The sequence below is a fragment of the Xenopus laevis genome, chromosome 5L (assembly GCF_017654675.1).
Source record: "Xenopus laevis strain J_2021 chromosome 5L, Xenopus_laevis_v10.1, whole genome shotgun sequence".
In the NCBI taxonomy this organism is placed as follows: domain Eukaryota; kingdom Metazoa; phylum Chordata; class Amphibia; order Anura; family Pipidae; genus Xenopus; species Xenopus laevis.
This window is the reverse complement of record NC_054379.1, coordinates 44,253,748-44,268,626: the sequence shown is the minus strand read 5'-3', so window position 1 is coordinate 44,268,626 and position 14,879 is coordinate 44,253,748. Positions and strand designations below refer to the sequence as shown.

General features: G+C 41.3%; 1 protein-coding gene across 1 annotated transcript in view; it reads left to right on the top strand.

Annotated features, from left to right (window-relative positions):
* The window catches only part of igf2r.L (insulin like growth factor 2 receptor L homeolog), a 90,442-nt gene that overhangs the window by 64,800 nt on the left and 10,763 nt on the right, over positions 1 to 14,879 (top strand). Inside the window, exons 36-43 of the mRNA XM_018262972.2 lie at positions 1,115 to 1,264; positions 5,416 to 5,577; positions 7,794 to 7,989; positions 9,774 to 10,008; positions 10,114 to 10,250; positions 11,818 to 11,932; positions 14,034 to 14,177; positions 14,676 to 14,863. Of these exons, the coding sequence (XP_018118461.1) occupies positions 1,115 to 1,264; positions 5,416 to 5,577; positions 7,794 to 7,989; positions 9,774 to 10,008; positions 10,114 to 10,250; positions 11,818 to 11,932; positions 14,034 to 14,177; positions 14,676 to 14,863 (1,327 nt within the window). The remainder of the gene's footprint in view (positions 1 to 1,114; positions 1,265 to 5,415; positions 5,578 to 7,793; positions 7,990 to 9,773; positions 10,009 to 10,113; positions 10,251 to 11,817; positions 11,933 to 14,033; positions 14,178 to 14,675; positions 14,864 to 14,879) is intronic.

The window sequence follows — 14,879 nt, the reverse complement described above, 5'->3', positions numbered from 1 at the left end:
GTAGATATGAGTGTCTCACAGGCGTTGGTTTCAAATAAAAAGGCTAAACCCTCCCCTGCCGCTAGCATTTGTGGCTTTTGAGGGAGAGAAATTGCCCAAACCAAGGATTAGTAAAAAAACAAGGACATAGGGCCACCGTTAATTTAAAGGGGTGGGTATGAGGGTGCACTAACCAAAGAAAGCTTTTTATATTTCCTTAGGAGTGCACCCACAACCCTCTTTTTTTGTACCTGAATGGTCGCCCCCTCCAAATTTTCACCTCACCAAATCTGGCCCTCGTTGCAAAAAGTTTGGACACCCCTGATTTAAGTTGTGCACTGGCATAATGACATTAGAGAGCTTTACCTATGTCCACAAATTTAGAGAGAGAGATTGTGCAGGGTACCCAATATGCTAATAGTCATGTTTTGATGCTGTATTACGGCTCAACAATGGTTCTACAGTGGAACGGATTATGTTGTATGTTTGAGTCAAATGCACCATTACAAGACAACAACAAAGGCCAATAATATCTTAAACCAATACCAGCAGCTCCTATAAAAAAAATTGTAAGTAGTAAAATTCTCAAGAGCTGATGTCTTAAAAGGGAAAACACTCCCCCCCTTTTTGACACAAATGCATACCGTTGGTGCTTAGTCACAAAACAGTGCTATATTTGTTTTTCAAATAGACATAACTGATTGCAAAAGTAATGTATATATGTTTTTAAACAGATTTAACTGATTCCACAGAATAAAGAAACCATGATAGTTTGCCTCTGACTTTTAGAAACCAGTTTCTTACATTGTCTTATGACATTCAACTCCTCCTTTACCTGGTTCCATTATGAATTGATGGAGTGTGAGACTTGGAGTCCATCCACTTTCCATAGCAGGTGGTATTTCTGTCGCTGCTAAAATGACCACACTTGATTAAAAATGCTTTAATTATAGTTTTAGTATATCACCACGGAATATGTTAACAAATCTCTTGCGTTCTGAGTTCTATTTTGTTATGATTTAATCAAAAATCAAATTTGTATTGATCACGCACAGGTGAATTTCAAGGAATGTGCACTAAAGTTCTGGGTAATAGTCTGCCGACTCTCTTTTATTTGTATCTTTATTTCTACCAGGATATTGGGCGTGCACATGGTCCTCCTGTGATAAACCCTGTAATCCAAAAGGTTATGCTCCTGATGGACAGTCCAACTCCGTGTGCAACTGACAAGCAGCAGAACTACTCCTCCGTCATCATCTTCCACTGTACTACGGGAACTGATCTGGTAAGTACAGAGGAAGAAGCTACTATAATTTTAGGGGGTGGAGGAGTGTTGTGTTTAAAGGGTTTCTACTAGGGATGCACTGAATCCACTATTTTGGATTCGGCCGAGAACAGAATTCTTAGGATCACATGGCTGGTGAACAGTGGCCTCTTCAGGGTTCCACTCTCTCATCTCCCTTACCAGGTGAAGCTCACTACTGGCAGTTCCCAGTCTCTGGTGTTCCGGCTACCTCCATGTCAGGCTGCATCAGGCAATGACACTTCTGCCTGGGGGTGGAGTTATTCGTTCCAGGTGCCATTATGGACCTCACGCCCAGTCCGGAACGCAAGTAACTCTCCCGCCCAGCATCTCCTTTCCTGCAGAGCAGTTCTACCCCCTTCTCCTCTCTATCCATGCCGGGGATCACTGCCAGCCAGTCCTCCTTCCTCACACGGGCAGAGCTAATGGGGCGTCCCTGCGGTTATACCCTCCACTGGGCAGGAGACTCTACCTAGCCACTTCAGGCTCTACTAGGGCAATCATACCATTATATGTAGCGGCTCGTAGAACACTTTGGCTAAAGAGCTGGATGGCGGACCTTAGCTCAAAGAAGTCACTAACCTCACTATCATTCAAGGGGCAGTGACTTTTTGGGGAGGAACTTGAGAAGATCATCTCTCAAGCCACAGGGGGAAAGAGCACCTTCCTTCCTCGGAACAAGAGCAGATCAACTACATCCCTGAGACGAGGACAAATTTTTCGTGGCCAAATCGGTCGGTACAACAGACGTCACAGCCCCACATAACGTTCCCAGTTTCGGACAAAAACTACGGACAAGAGCTGATCTACATGGAAAACCAACAAGTTCCATAATAAGTCCTCAGCCGACAAGCCCACTTCAGGGTGATGGGGCACGCACTCCGGAACCAGGGCAACCAATAGGGGGCAAGTTGCTTCAATTCCGAGAGCTGTGGAGCCTACACTCATCAGATGCCTGGGTTGACAAGATCTGGAAGACCTTCTTCTAAAGGCCAGATCAGAGGAGAGGGGCAGAGCGGATCTTCAAAAAGCGATTACTATGCTTCAGGATTTAGGCTGGACCATCAATGGAACAAGTCCAGCCTGATTCCCGGCTACCACATGACGTCCTTGGGTCTCGAATTCAACACACTCACACAGCGGGTGAGTTTACCCCAGGACAAACAGATGAGACTAAGGGATCAGGTCACCAGGTTTCTACAAATCCAATGACCTACGATCCACCTGGCAATGAAAGTACTGGGATTGATGGTTTCGCCCATAGAAGCGGTGCCGTTTGCACAGATTCACCTCCGACCTCTACAATCCAACATCCTAGCCGCTTGGAAGGGAGGTCCCCTCACCCAGAGACTCTCCCTGCTACAGCCAACAATGGAGTCACTACACTGGTGGCTCCGCCACAACAACCTGTCCGAAGGCCAATCTTGGGCCACACCAGACTTGACCGTGATAACAGCAGATGCCAGTTTCCAGGGCTGGGGGGCGACATGGAACAACCTATCACTACAAGGTCCATGGTCACCACCCAAGACCAAACTTCCAATCAATATTCTGGAACTCCAGGCGGTGAGGTTGCCTTTCAATCGCTGGTCGACCCAGCTCCAGTCAAAGCGGGTACGGGTACAGAGCGACAACTCCACCACAGTAGCCTACATCAACAGACAGGGAGGTACCCGCAGCAGTGCAGCGTTAACAGAAGCACAACCGATACTAAGTTGGGCAGAGTCCAATGCCATGCATCTGTCCATCATCCACATACCAAGAGTGGACAATACGAAGGCGGATTTTCTCAGTCTGAACCAGCTAGATCCTGGGAGATGGGAACTTCACCCGGAGGTATTTGAGGAGCTGGCGGAACATTGGGGGCCTTATTGGCCCAGGAGAACCTGGTTCTCGGATCTTCAGGAGATGTCCATTGCGCAGCCAGTGCGTCTACCTGCCAGAACTGTTCTTCTGCAGCAGGGACCCATAGTCCACCACAACCGGGGGGTATAGCATGAGCTTGTCTCATGCTGTTATACAGCGATGCAGACTATTTATTTATATAGTGAATAAATAGTGAATAAAGTAAAATATAAGGATATTATAAGTTACCGAGGAGTTTCATGACTTTATAAAAACACGAGGCCAAAGGCTGAGTGTTTTTATACAGGTCATGGAACTCCAAGATAACTTCTAATATCCTCATATTTTGCAACTGGGGGTACTTTATTTATTATAATACACACATTTAAGTGAGTCATGTGATAGAAATTACATCAGAACTCACCGTTTATAACTGATGACATCAGAACTCACCTTTTATAAGGATATAATTTACAAGATATTCATGGCTTTTGTGTATTATATAAATATATATAGTATAGGTAAAAAGGAGGAAGCGTAAAGGGGTTAGTCACACTTGAGTTAACTTTTAGTATGACATAGAGAATGATATTCTGAGACAATTTGCAGTTGTTTTTCATTTTATATTATTTTTGTTTTTTGCGTTCTTTAGCCTGCTATTCAGCAGCTTTCCAGTTTGCAATTTCAGCAATCTAGTTGTTAGGGTCCAATTTACCCTAGCAACCATGCATTGATTGAATAAGAGACTGGAATATGAGCAGGGCAGGGTCTGAATAGAAAGTAATAAAGAGTAGCAATAACAATACCTTTGTAGCCTTACCGAGCATTTGTTTTTATATGGGGCGAGGGACCCCTTTTGAAAGCTGGAAAGAGTCAGGAGTAGAATGTAAATAATTTTTAAAAAAAAACTATAAAAAATAAATAATGTAGACCAACTGAAAAGTTGGTACAAATGTGCCATTCTATAACATACTAAGGGGCACCTTTATCAAAATGTGAGTTTAGAGCTTAATAAATAAAAACTCACCAACTTTCTATTCTTTCCTATGGGAATTTTAGAATTGTATTTATGAATGGGTGAAAGTTACAACTCCCCATTTGATAAATACGCTTCTAAAATTAAATATGAACGTAGATGAGTTTTTATTTATTAAGCTCTAACTCTGCCTCTAAAACTTAACTTAAAGAGATACTGACACCTGAAATTAAACTTTTTTTTACATCTATTATAATATTGGCTTTGCAAGCTACTTCTAACTTTGCCATAAAGTATTTGCATGATGCTTTTACATTACCTTTCTGAACCCCCATGTTCCTGTATGAGGGGGCTGCCATATTTGTGCAGCAGGAGTCCGTTAGCATTAGAAACTAACTAACATGCTGAGATGGGACAGTCAGGTTGGCAAAGTCAGAGTGTCAGAGAGTCAGGCTTAGGAACTTCAACTAACAATTACTTACAAAAACAAACCTCTCAGCAAAAAATGATCAACATGACCTATAGGTAACATTTAATGTACATTCATATGCTAAAATTCATTTTTTAGTGTCAGTATCACTTTAAAGGTGAGCCACCCCTTTAATGAGAAGCTCGAAAATGTGTCAGTCATATTTATGGACAGATTTTGTGGCAAATACACTTTAGCCATTACCGTTGACATGCAACAGTCCCAAATACATACTGTATATGAGTTGAAACAAACCATGGAAGAGAAAATGCTTGCCCATATATAGTAAGTCCAACTAATCACCACTTTTTCTGAATAACAGTTCATATAGAGAGTTAAGGGCAATGTTACATTGGGCACTGCGCAAAATTGTTTCCTGCACAGGTGAAAAAATATCCCAATATTCCCCCCCCCCCACAGACCACAGGAATTGCTGAAGGTAAAACACTTGAATTATGTAATTACATGAAAATACAGAAGCTAACATTTTCATGCAATTACTCAAATTTGACCTTCAACAATTCCCATTGTTTGGCACCCTGTGAAAATCCTAGTTTTAACAGAAAGATTATATTGAAGTTGTTGAGATTTAACATTTACATATTTTGCACTCTTTACAACTTTGTTTCTTGTTGTACTATTTGACTTCCCAGCTGATTTTAAATGCACACCCACATCCGTCAATTTTTCATCCAATGATGTCACATACAATAATGTAAACATAAATAGTGATATTCCATTAAAGGGGAACTAAAGTCTTTACCCAAAGAGCAGGATTTAATTATGTGTAAATTATTTTTTGTCATTTTCCAAGACCTTATGTCCTTTTTCTGTATTCAAAAGGGAACACCAAAGTTGGTGGAGGTGTCAGACTGCAAATATATATTTGAATGGGGCACGCCAGTAGTCTGTCCAGATGAAGAGGAAATTGCTGATTGCACCTTGACTGATAAACAGCTTCAGTATACATTTAATTTGTCTAGTCTCTCCACAGGCTCATTCAAGGTAAGCTCTGCACTGCATAGTTATTTGTATATAGCAATGTAGCCATGAATAGCAATAGATATTGTGGGGTTTTAAAATATGCTCCAATAATTCCACAAATGGACTTGCAGATTGTGTCCAACTACTTTATTTTTATTATGGATGCACCAAATCCAGGATTCTGTCTTTTTCAGCAGGATACAGATTCGGCTGAGTGCCTAGCAGAAACAAATCAAAATCTTGATTTGCATTTGTAAATTAAGAGTGGGAAGGGAAATCATGTAACTTTGTCATAGGCTATGACTAAGGGCGATAATCCCAAAACGCATTCGATGTTTTACCAGCAGCCTGCTACAATAAAGCCTTTTCCAGAAGTGCCATCCAATATTCCAAGGGGCAAATTTACTAAAGCACGAAGCGGCTAACACTAGCGTAAATTCACTAGCGAAGTGGACCTACTCTAGCGCTACTTCGCACTTCTAGCCAGGTGAAGTTGCCCTGTGGGGAAGGGACGACGTAACTACACTAATTCACTAACTTGCGCATTTTACTGAACGTTACCTCTTGCACCAGACTTGCCTTTGCCATCTCAGACCAGGATAAGTGCAATAGAGTAGATAGGGATTGCTTCAAAAACAGTTCAAAGTCCCAAAAAACGCTGGCGTCTTTTCCTTTTTTAAGGGTGATAGGCTGAAAAAGATTGTATATTTTTTTGGGGGTACCCTCCTTCCCCCCTACATTTCCTAACATATGGCACCTAAACTATACAGTGGGCACATGTATAGGGCAAAACAACAACTCTATTTTATTTTATGAAGCTGTTCCAGCCTTGTGTAGTGTAATGTATTTGCTGCTACATATACGTCCATTGTACTTTAACTTGGTGCCATATGTATATATATAACTGTCCCAAATAAGTCATGCTCTCACAGGTCTTATCCAAGGTGAAAAAATGGTGTTTATTCAGCAAAAAACTGCTAACGTTTCGGCTAGCCCTCTAGCCTTTCTTTTGAGATAAAATACACAGAAAAGTATGCATTTAAGCTGTATGATATGGGCTGAAGGGGGATGCCTAGTGCAGATAGGATATTAGATAGGATATTAGATAGGGTATTATATAGTGAATAAAGTACCCCCTCTTGTAAAATATAAGGATATTATAAGTTACTGAGGAGTTTCATGACCATATAAAAACACGAGGCCGAAGGCCGAGTGTTTTTATACAGGTCATGGAACTCCGAGGTAACTTATAATATCCTCATATTTTACAACTGGGGGTACTTTATTTATTATAATACACAAATTTTAGTGAGTCATGTGACAGAAATTACATCACTACTCACCGTTTATAACTGATGACATCACTACTCACCGTTTATAAGGATATAATTTACAAGATATTCAGAGCTTTTGTGTATTATAGGAATATTAATTCCCTCCCAGTCAAGTAATTAGGTGGCAGCTAAGAGCAATGCTGCTACTGCAGGTAAAAGGGATGTGATCCCAAACCTATGGGCTCTTCCCTGGCTGTCTCTCCTGTGTGTTTGGAGGAGAGACACGGACCTTGTTCTTCCTAGTGTGGGAAAGGAATCCCGAGCGAGGACAAGTGGCCCATGGAGCCTGAGACACAGAGTGTGTGACAGTGAAAGACATAGAGAGTGCCTAAGCCTAAGCTTGAGAGAGAAAGTGAGTGCTACGGACCTGTGACTGTTGAGGAGAGGCTTTTGGAGAAAGTGCAGCAGTGAATCTGACATGGACATAGGCTGTGTGGCCTGGCTGAAGTTATCTTTGAACTGTGAGTAACCGGGGGTTAACTGTGTGGTGGTCCACAGTCTGGGAGAGGCTCTTGGGTAGTCTACAGTCTCATGTGTGAGAGACTCATATTTTTGATGCCAGATTGCCATAAGAAGACAAACATCGTGTTTTTATGTGTTTATGTTGTTGAACAATTCAAGGCAAAGTTAAATTTTCTGCATTTTGCATATCCCTCTCCCTTCTCTGCATAAGAGACCCGCTTGCCTACCATTATAAAAGCTAACCTTCCCACACAGGGTAGAAGCAACATCAAGGAAACTTGCTCAGTGAACCAATGAAACATCGGAGCATTTTTATATATATGTTCCCGTGTCGATAATGCATAATCATTGTCATTGCTGGGAAACTGGTATGTGATGTTTGAATGATGGACCCTGATGAAATGCATACAGTGCATCTAATGTTACATTTCTCCTCTACAGACCCCTGATGCTAAGCCCTATTATATAGGAGTGTGCGCAGCAGCAAGTGTACCAGGTGGTAAATGCAATGGAGCTGTGTGCAGTGGGTCTGGAAGCAGTGCAATTTCTTTTGGCAGTGCCATGAAAATGAAAATGAATTATCTCCATGAAGATGAGACACTGGTAGTCCAGTATGCTGATGGAGATGTGTGCCCAGGTACATGTCTTCTCTTACAGGGCTTATAATAGGAATTAGACAGTATGATGTATCCTACCAAGTAGGTTAGCAGGCATTGCATAATATAAAATTTGTTTAAAGGGGACCTGTCACCCAAACCTAAAAAGCTGTATAATAAGTCATTTTCAAATTACACATGAAATCCAAATAGTTTTTCCTCATTAAAACTGGCTGTCAGTCATATATTGCCTGCCCCTCCTCTATGCCATAGAGGCAGAACAGGCACTTACTTTCACTTTCCATCCTGCACTCCCCACATTCCCCCTCCTTCCCCACCATCTATATGTGTAGTCCGTGCATGGGCACATGCACGGGCACAAGATTTTGGCATAATGTAAACCTTGCCTTAATAACAGTGTCCACAAAATGGCGCCTGCCTGCTTAATGTGATTCTGAGACTAAAAAAACAAGCTATAAATATTTTATATAGTGTAAGTAACGTTTATTTTTCTTGACTAACACCATAAAATATGATTTGGAATTATTTCTTAAGATGACAGGTCCCGTTTAATGTATGTATTCAAATGTACACACATTTAATATGTTTATAACTTTTATTCATTATATTTTATATCTATCTATCTATCTATCTATCTATCTATCTCTATCTATCCATCCAGATAGCATTTGAAAATGCTATCTGAATGACGGGGATCACTGACCCTCCACCCTAAGGGTAAGGGCATACGGGCAGAATCGGGAAGATTCGTCGCCTCTTCTTCGGGGTGACAATCTCCCCAAACTGCCTTCCCCTACCTTCACGCTGGCTAGAATTAAAAAACTCCAGCGGGATGGCACTCGCAGCGTTTCGTTTACGAAGTCGCCTGAAGTTTCCTCGTGAGGCAACTTTGTGCTACTTCGGAAAACGAAGTGCCGCGGGTGCCATCCACTGGCGATTTTTTTCGTTATAGCCGGCGGGAAGGTAGAAGAAGGCAGTTTGGGGAGATTATCACCCCTAGGAACAGGCGATTTGTCACTGGGGCGACTAATCTACCCCAAATCTGCCCGTGTCCCCTTACCCTAAAAACTGTTGCCCTCTGAGGCTAGAGTTGGAAGACACACAGAGCTACTAGTGGCACCTACTTGCCTTGGTTACAAAATAGACAATAGTGATAATTGGCTTAACTTAAACACTACATGTGTTTTAGCAGAGGCATTTTTCAGTATTGTCTATGGTAGGCTATTTTGTAGCCGCAAAAAGAAGCTGCTACTAGTAGCTCCATGTCAGGGGACACAGGGAGATTAGTCGCCTGACGACAAATCTCCTCTTCTTCGGGTGACTTATCTCCCCAAACTGCCTTCCTGCCGACTAAAATCGCAGGCGAAATGGCACTCTGAGTGATTCGTTTTCCGCAGTCGCCCAAAGTTTCCTTGTGGGGCGACTTCGGAAAACGAACCGTTCCAAATGCCATCCCACCGGCGATTTACATTTTAGCCGGCGGGAAGGCCTGTGTGCCCTGACCCTTATTGTTACTTCTATCACTTTCTCTCTTCATTTTCTATCCTCTCTTTCCAGCTGCCGCCCGTTTGCTAGGATAAAGGCAACTAAATAAATGCAAATCCATATATACATTATACTAAAAGTAAATTTTAAGGTGAACCACCCATTTCTGACCTTGCCATTATGTTACCTTACTTGAAGTAGCAAAAAATATTTTTATGTAAATTGCAAGTGCTTAGAAGAGTGAAGTAAGCATTTTTACATGAATAGCTTTTGTGTATCCTTTAAAAGTGTGTTAATATTTTCTTTTCTTTTGTTTCAGATAAATCAAAAAGAGAATCCACCATTTTATTCAAATGTGACGAGCAGGCGGGAATAGGGAGTCCAGTGTTATTTAGTGAAACTAGAGGCTGCTCTGCTACATTTGAATGGAAAACTAAACTGGTCTGTCTGCCAAGAAAACTGGATTGCAAGTTTGTACAACATCACAAGACGTATGACCTCAGGATGCTTTCCTCCATGACAGGATCCTGGAGCTTTGTTCATGGAGGCAGCTCGTAAGTAACCTTTGCATGGCTGGTCTTGGCTTCCCATGTCAGCTTATGATGGTAACAGGTAGGATGAAAGCTATTCTGATGTGCTTCTATTCCTGTTTTTTGTAGTTACTACTTAAACCTGTGCCAGAGTGTACACCAGGGGCCTCCGGGATGTTCCGACAGCACCAGTGTTTGCATTAAAAGCTCTAATGGAAATGTTCACAACTTGGGTCAAGTTCATACACAGACTGTTACTGTGAAAGGTATGTATACGGGTGGCAAATTAATGTTGGTGAACTAAACACGACACTCATTGTTGTAGTTTGCAGTGCGCAGTCCTGAACATCTATATTTAAAGGATACTGTCCAAAATGCATTGCTTCATAGTGCTGCTCCAGTGATATTTTTATATTTAATTTTGAAATTTGGCATGGAGCTAGACATACTGGGGCTCATTTATCAACATAGGGCAAATTTGCCCATGGGCAGTTACCTATAGCAACCAACCGGTGATTAGCTTTTTAAAGCCAACTGCAAGTAGAACAATGAATGCAGCAATTTGATTGGTTGCCATGGGTAACTGCCCATGGGCAAATTTGCCCAGTGTTGATAAATGACCCCCACAGTATTGTCAGTTTCCCAAGCGCCCCAGTCATGTGACATGTGCTTCAGTCACTCTTTGCTGCACTGCAAGTTGCCTTCCCTTTCCCCAACCCATCAACAGAACAATGGGTAGCTAACCAGATAGCAGCTATCTGACACCTCTGCTGTAGGATTCAGCTGCCTGAAAGGATAGTGCCCCATGGGCAGGCCTGGACTGGGAGTCAAAATAGGCCCTGCCATTCCAAGAACACAGAGGCCCAAACAGCCCTCTACCAGCCCAAACAGCCCCCTACCAGCCCACTATATGGTAACTTTCTATTGAACCATACAGCAGCCTCTCTGGCATTTGCCAGTCCGGGCCTGCCCATGGGCTAATGGCACTGCTGCTACTGGCCTGAATTTTACCAAGTGTGTAAACAGGCAAAACAGCCTATACTCCTTCTCAATTAATGGAGAAACTGTCCCATTTACCATTAGCCTCAATAAGCTTGTACAGTAAAAAAATGCCACTGGCTTCTTCTTAAAGCTCAGAATCAGACATAATGCACTTAGGGCTGGATTTCCTTGTCTGCCGCCCCTAGGCCACGTCCCTATTTTGCGCGGTCTTGCGCCCCTCGGTTTGCACAGTCCTAGTGCCCACACTACCCTCTCTTCCCGAGCACACACGAGCAAGTGCAGGAGCACCAGTCCTCAGAAAGCATGCCGCCCCTCAGATTTTGCCGTCCTAGGCCCGGGCCTATGTGGCCTTGCCACAAATCCTGCAACAAATAATTGTAGAGCTGACCCAAGGAAAGCTATATATTAGAAGTCTCCCCAAATACAAATTTCACTCTCCTCCCCTGCATTTTGTAATGGTTCCAATCCATTAAGGGTAGGACTACATGGGCGTTTTTGGCGCGATCCGACACGCTGCGACAAACCGCCGGCGTCAAATCGCATGCTATAGAAATAAGGTAAGCGAATGCATTGTGGGATGAAGTCGCAGCATTGATCCGACTCGACATGACTGTCGTATGCAGACGCTGCGTCTGCATCCGACATTCGTGTCACGTCGGATCAACGCTGCAACTTCATCTGACATTTCTATCTCTTACCTTATTTCGTTCGCATATGATTTAATGCTGGCATTTTGTCGCAGCGCGTCAGATCGCGCAGAATACGTCTGTGTAGTCCTACCCTATAAGATAAACTCGATACACTAAACTGCATTTCACTTTTGTGCATTAGAGAATTCTGTGTTCGTGAAATATTCCAACGGGGATACCTGTGCAAACAACAGAAAGTTTTCCACCACCATTGAGCTGAAATGTTTTACTACAGTGGGTGTACCAACTCTTGATAGGTAAGTGAGGCATAACAAAGAACATGGATGGTTTTACATATATATCTTGTTGCCAATAATTTTTATTTTTTTTCTGCCTTATCTGTATCTTAATATAGCACGGATTGTTTTTCACATGAAATAGATTATAATATAACAAGAGCCATATACGCAATATCAGGAGCTCTGAATATCCTGAAATTATATTTTTCAAGAACGGAGTTTAGTGGTCATCATTAGTTAGGTCAGTGTTCAGGGGTGTAATATTTGTCACATGACTCACTAAAACGTGTTTAATGAGAACATACCCCTGTTGTAAAATATGAGGACATTAGACGTCACCATGGAGTTTAGTGACCTGTATAAAAGCACTTGGTCTTCTGCCTTTGTATGGTCATGGAATTACTCTGTGACTTGTAAAATCCTTATATTTTAAAATAGGGAGGTTTATTGTTCATTATATAACCAAAAACACCAGAATAAATTATTAATTAAGAGCTTAATTGCGCTTTTGGGACAGCTGGGCCCACAACAATCCTGCCAGTGGGCCTCAACATGAACAATCTGATATAATTCCATTTCTTTTAGGGCCATGACAGATGGGATGCATGGTTGCCCACTATAAATCTCCTTTAGGTCAAAGTCTCCTTAAAATATCCGCCCCTCCACATCCAGAGATTCCAATGAATCCAGAGGGGCAGGTATTTTCAAGAGCTTTGCTACATGTGGGAACAGATATTTCTCATGGTTGACTAAGGGGGTTATTTATCAAAGGTCAAATTTTAATAGTTTTTTATACCACAAATAAAACTCATAACTCCAAAATTCTCTAATTTAAGAAAAAACTTGATTGGAAAAAAAAATCAAATTAGCAAGTCGAGTTTTACAGGAAAAAAAATGTTTCAAATCGCTCGTACTGATGGAGTTTTCAGGCAAACCCCTCCAAAAAAAAACAAAACCCATCATGAATGCTATTAACATCTTCAAATGGTTCAAGGGACCTCTGCATTTCACTCCTACATGACCTCGACAGGTTTTAGATGGTGTATTTTCGGATTCACGCTATATCCAGGGTCGGGGTATAATTAATCTTGAAAAAAAACTCAACCTGTTTTTTTTTTAACCCTATCAAAAAAAAAAAACCATGAAAACTCGAATTTTCGTGGAAAACGCAACTCGATCCTTAATTAATGAGCCCCTAAGTGTCCCATCTGTAAAGGCCCTTAGCGCCTAGTTTTTCATTTTTACAGTAAATAAAAGCTCCTGTGTAATTTCCACATAGACTATTATTAAAGTACTTTAGCCTGGGAATTCGCATCAATGATATAATGGTTGCTTTTATTTATTCCTCTTGATCCGCATGCTTAGATTGAGATTCAAATAATATGTTTGCCTCACGTTTATTATATAAGCTGTTAAAAATGAGAATGGTATTAATGCATGAGACAACTGTGAAAGGCCCCCTTGTATATTCTTCTTTTACTTTCCTGCCGTTTAGTTGCTTGTTGAATGTCCTACCAAGGATTTGGTATGGCACAATAAATCCAGCACAACACTGAGGGGCCCATTTACTTAGCTTGAGTGAAGGAATAGAATAAAAAAAAACGTTGAATTTCGAATGATTTTTTTGGCTACTTCGACCATCGAATTGGCTACTTCGACCTTCGACTACGACTTGGAATTGAACGATTCCAACTAAAAATTGTTCGTCTATTCGATAGTCGAAGTACTGTCTCTTTAAAAGAAAGTCGACCCCCTACTTCGCCACCTAAAACCTACTGAAGTGCAATGTTAGCCCATGGGGAAGGTCCACATAGGCTTTCTAATGTTTTTTTGGTTGAAGAAAGATCGTTCGATTGATGGATTAAAATACTTCTAATCTATTTTTCATTCGATCAAACAATTTGCGATATATCATATCATATATATATATGTATATATATGTTAATTAACCCTCGATATTCGACCCTATGTAAATCTGCCCCTTAATCTTGGTGTGTGCTGGGCCCCCTTTATTTACATGCATACCCTACCTACCATCAGGGAGAATTGGGTTTCAGGCATGGTTGCTTACACCTGTTCATATGTTGGGAATAATAAGTTTTGGGTTTTTGTATTGCAGATACGATACCAGCCTGTGTGAATATCACTTTATATGGAACACTCGAGCAGCTTGTGGCAATATTCCAAAACCCGTGGAAATGAAAAATGGCATATTAAGCCTTGATGATGGTGTTAATGTCAATTTAACTGATATTTATTTCAAGTAAGTCAATTCTGTCCAGTTGCATGTAATCCTTATTATTATGTCATTATTCCTTATTTTATGCCATGTCTGTTTTCTTTCCCTTTAGCTATTATGTTATCTGTATAGAGCTGACATATTCCCACAGCACTAAATGTATATTACTTACATCAGTCCCTGCTCCAGGTGATCTTGCAGTCTAAGGTCCCTATCACATTCATTTACAGTAAAGTTAATTTTATCAGGAGCCAGTAAACCTGTCTGTGTGTTTTTGGAGACTATAAATTTTATCTATGGCCGACATGTTAAATAATTTGATCTCCTGACTCCCTGGTTTGTTAGATGATTGCAGCAATGCTGATAATGACTAGATATGTGTTGTTCTGCGTCGCGCATGGATACTGTATCCAGCAATGCAGTCACCTCTCCCCGTGTAGTTCTTTTGGAAAGGAGCTAAATGTAGTCCAAATAAGAGCTGAAGATGAATATACATTGCACACATTCTTTTCCTGTTTCCAGATCATATAATGCAAGTGGTGATATCCGATCAAATGGACAAGACCAGTATGTCTATGAAATCCAATTATCTGGCAAAGCAGATTCCCAGTACCAGAAATGTAAAGATGCCAGTGTATGTCAAATAAAGCTGAAAGGGGATTTCACCAGAGCAGTTGGTTCTGTTAAAAATGTCAAGTATTACATTAATGGTAAGGTTTCTTATCT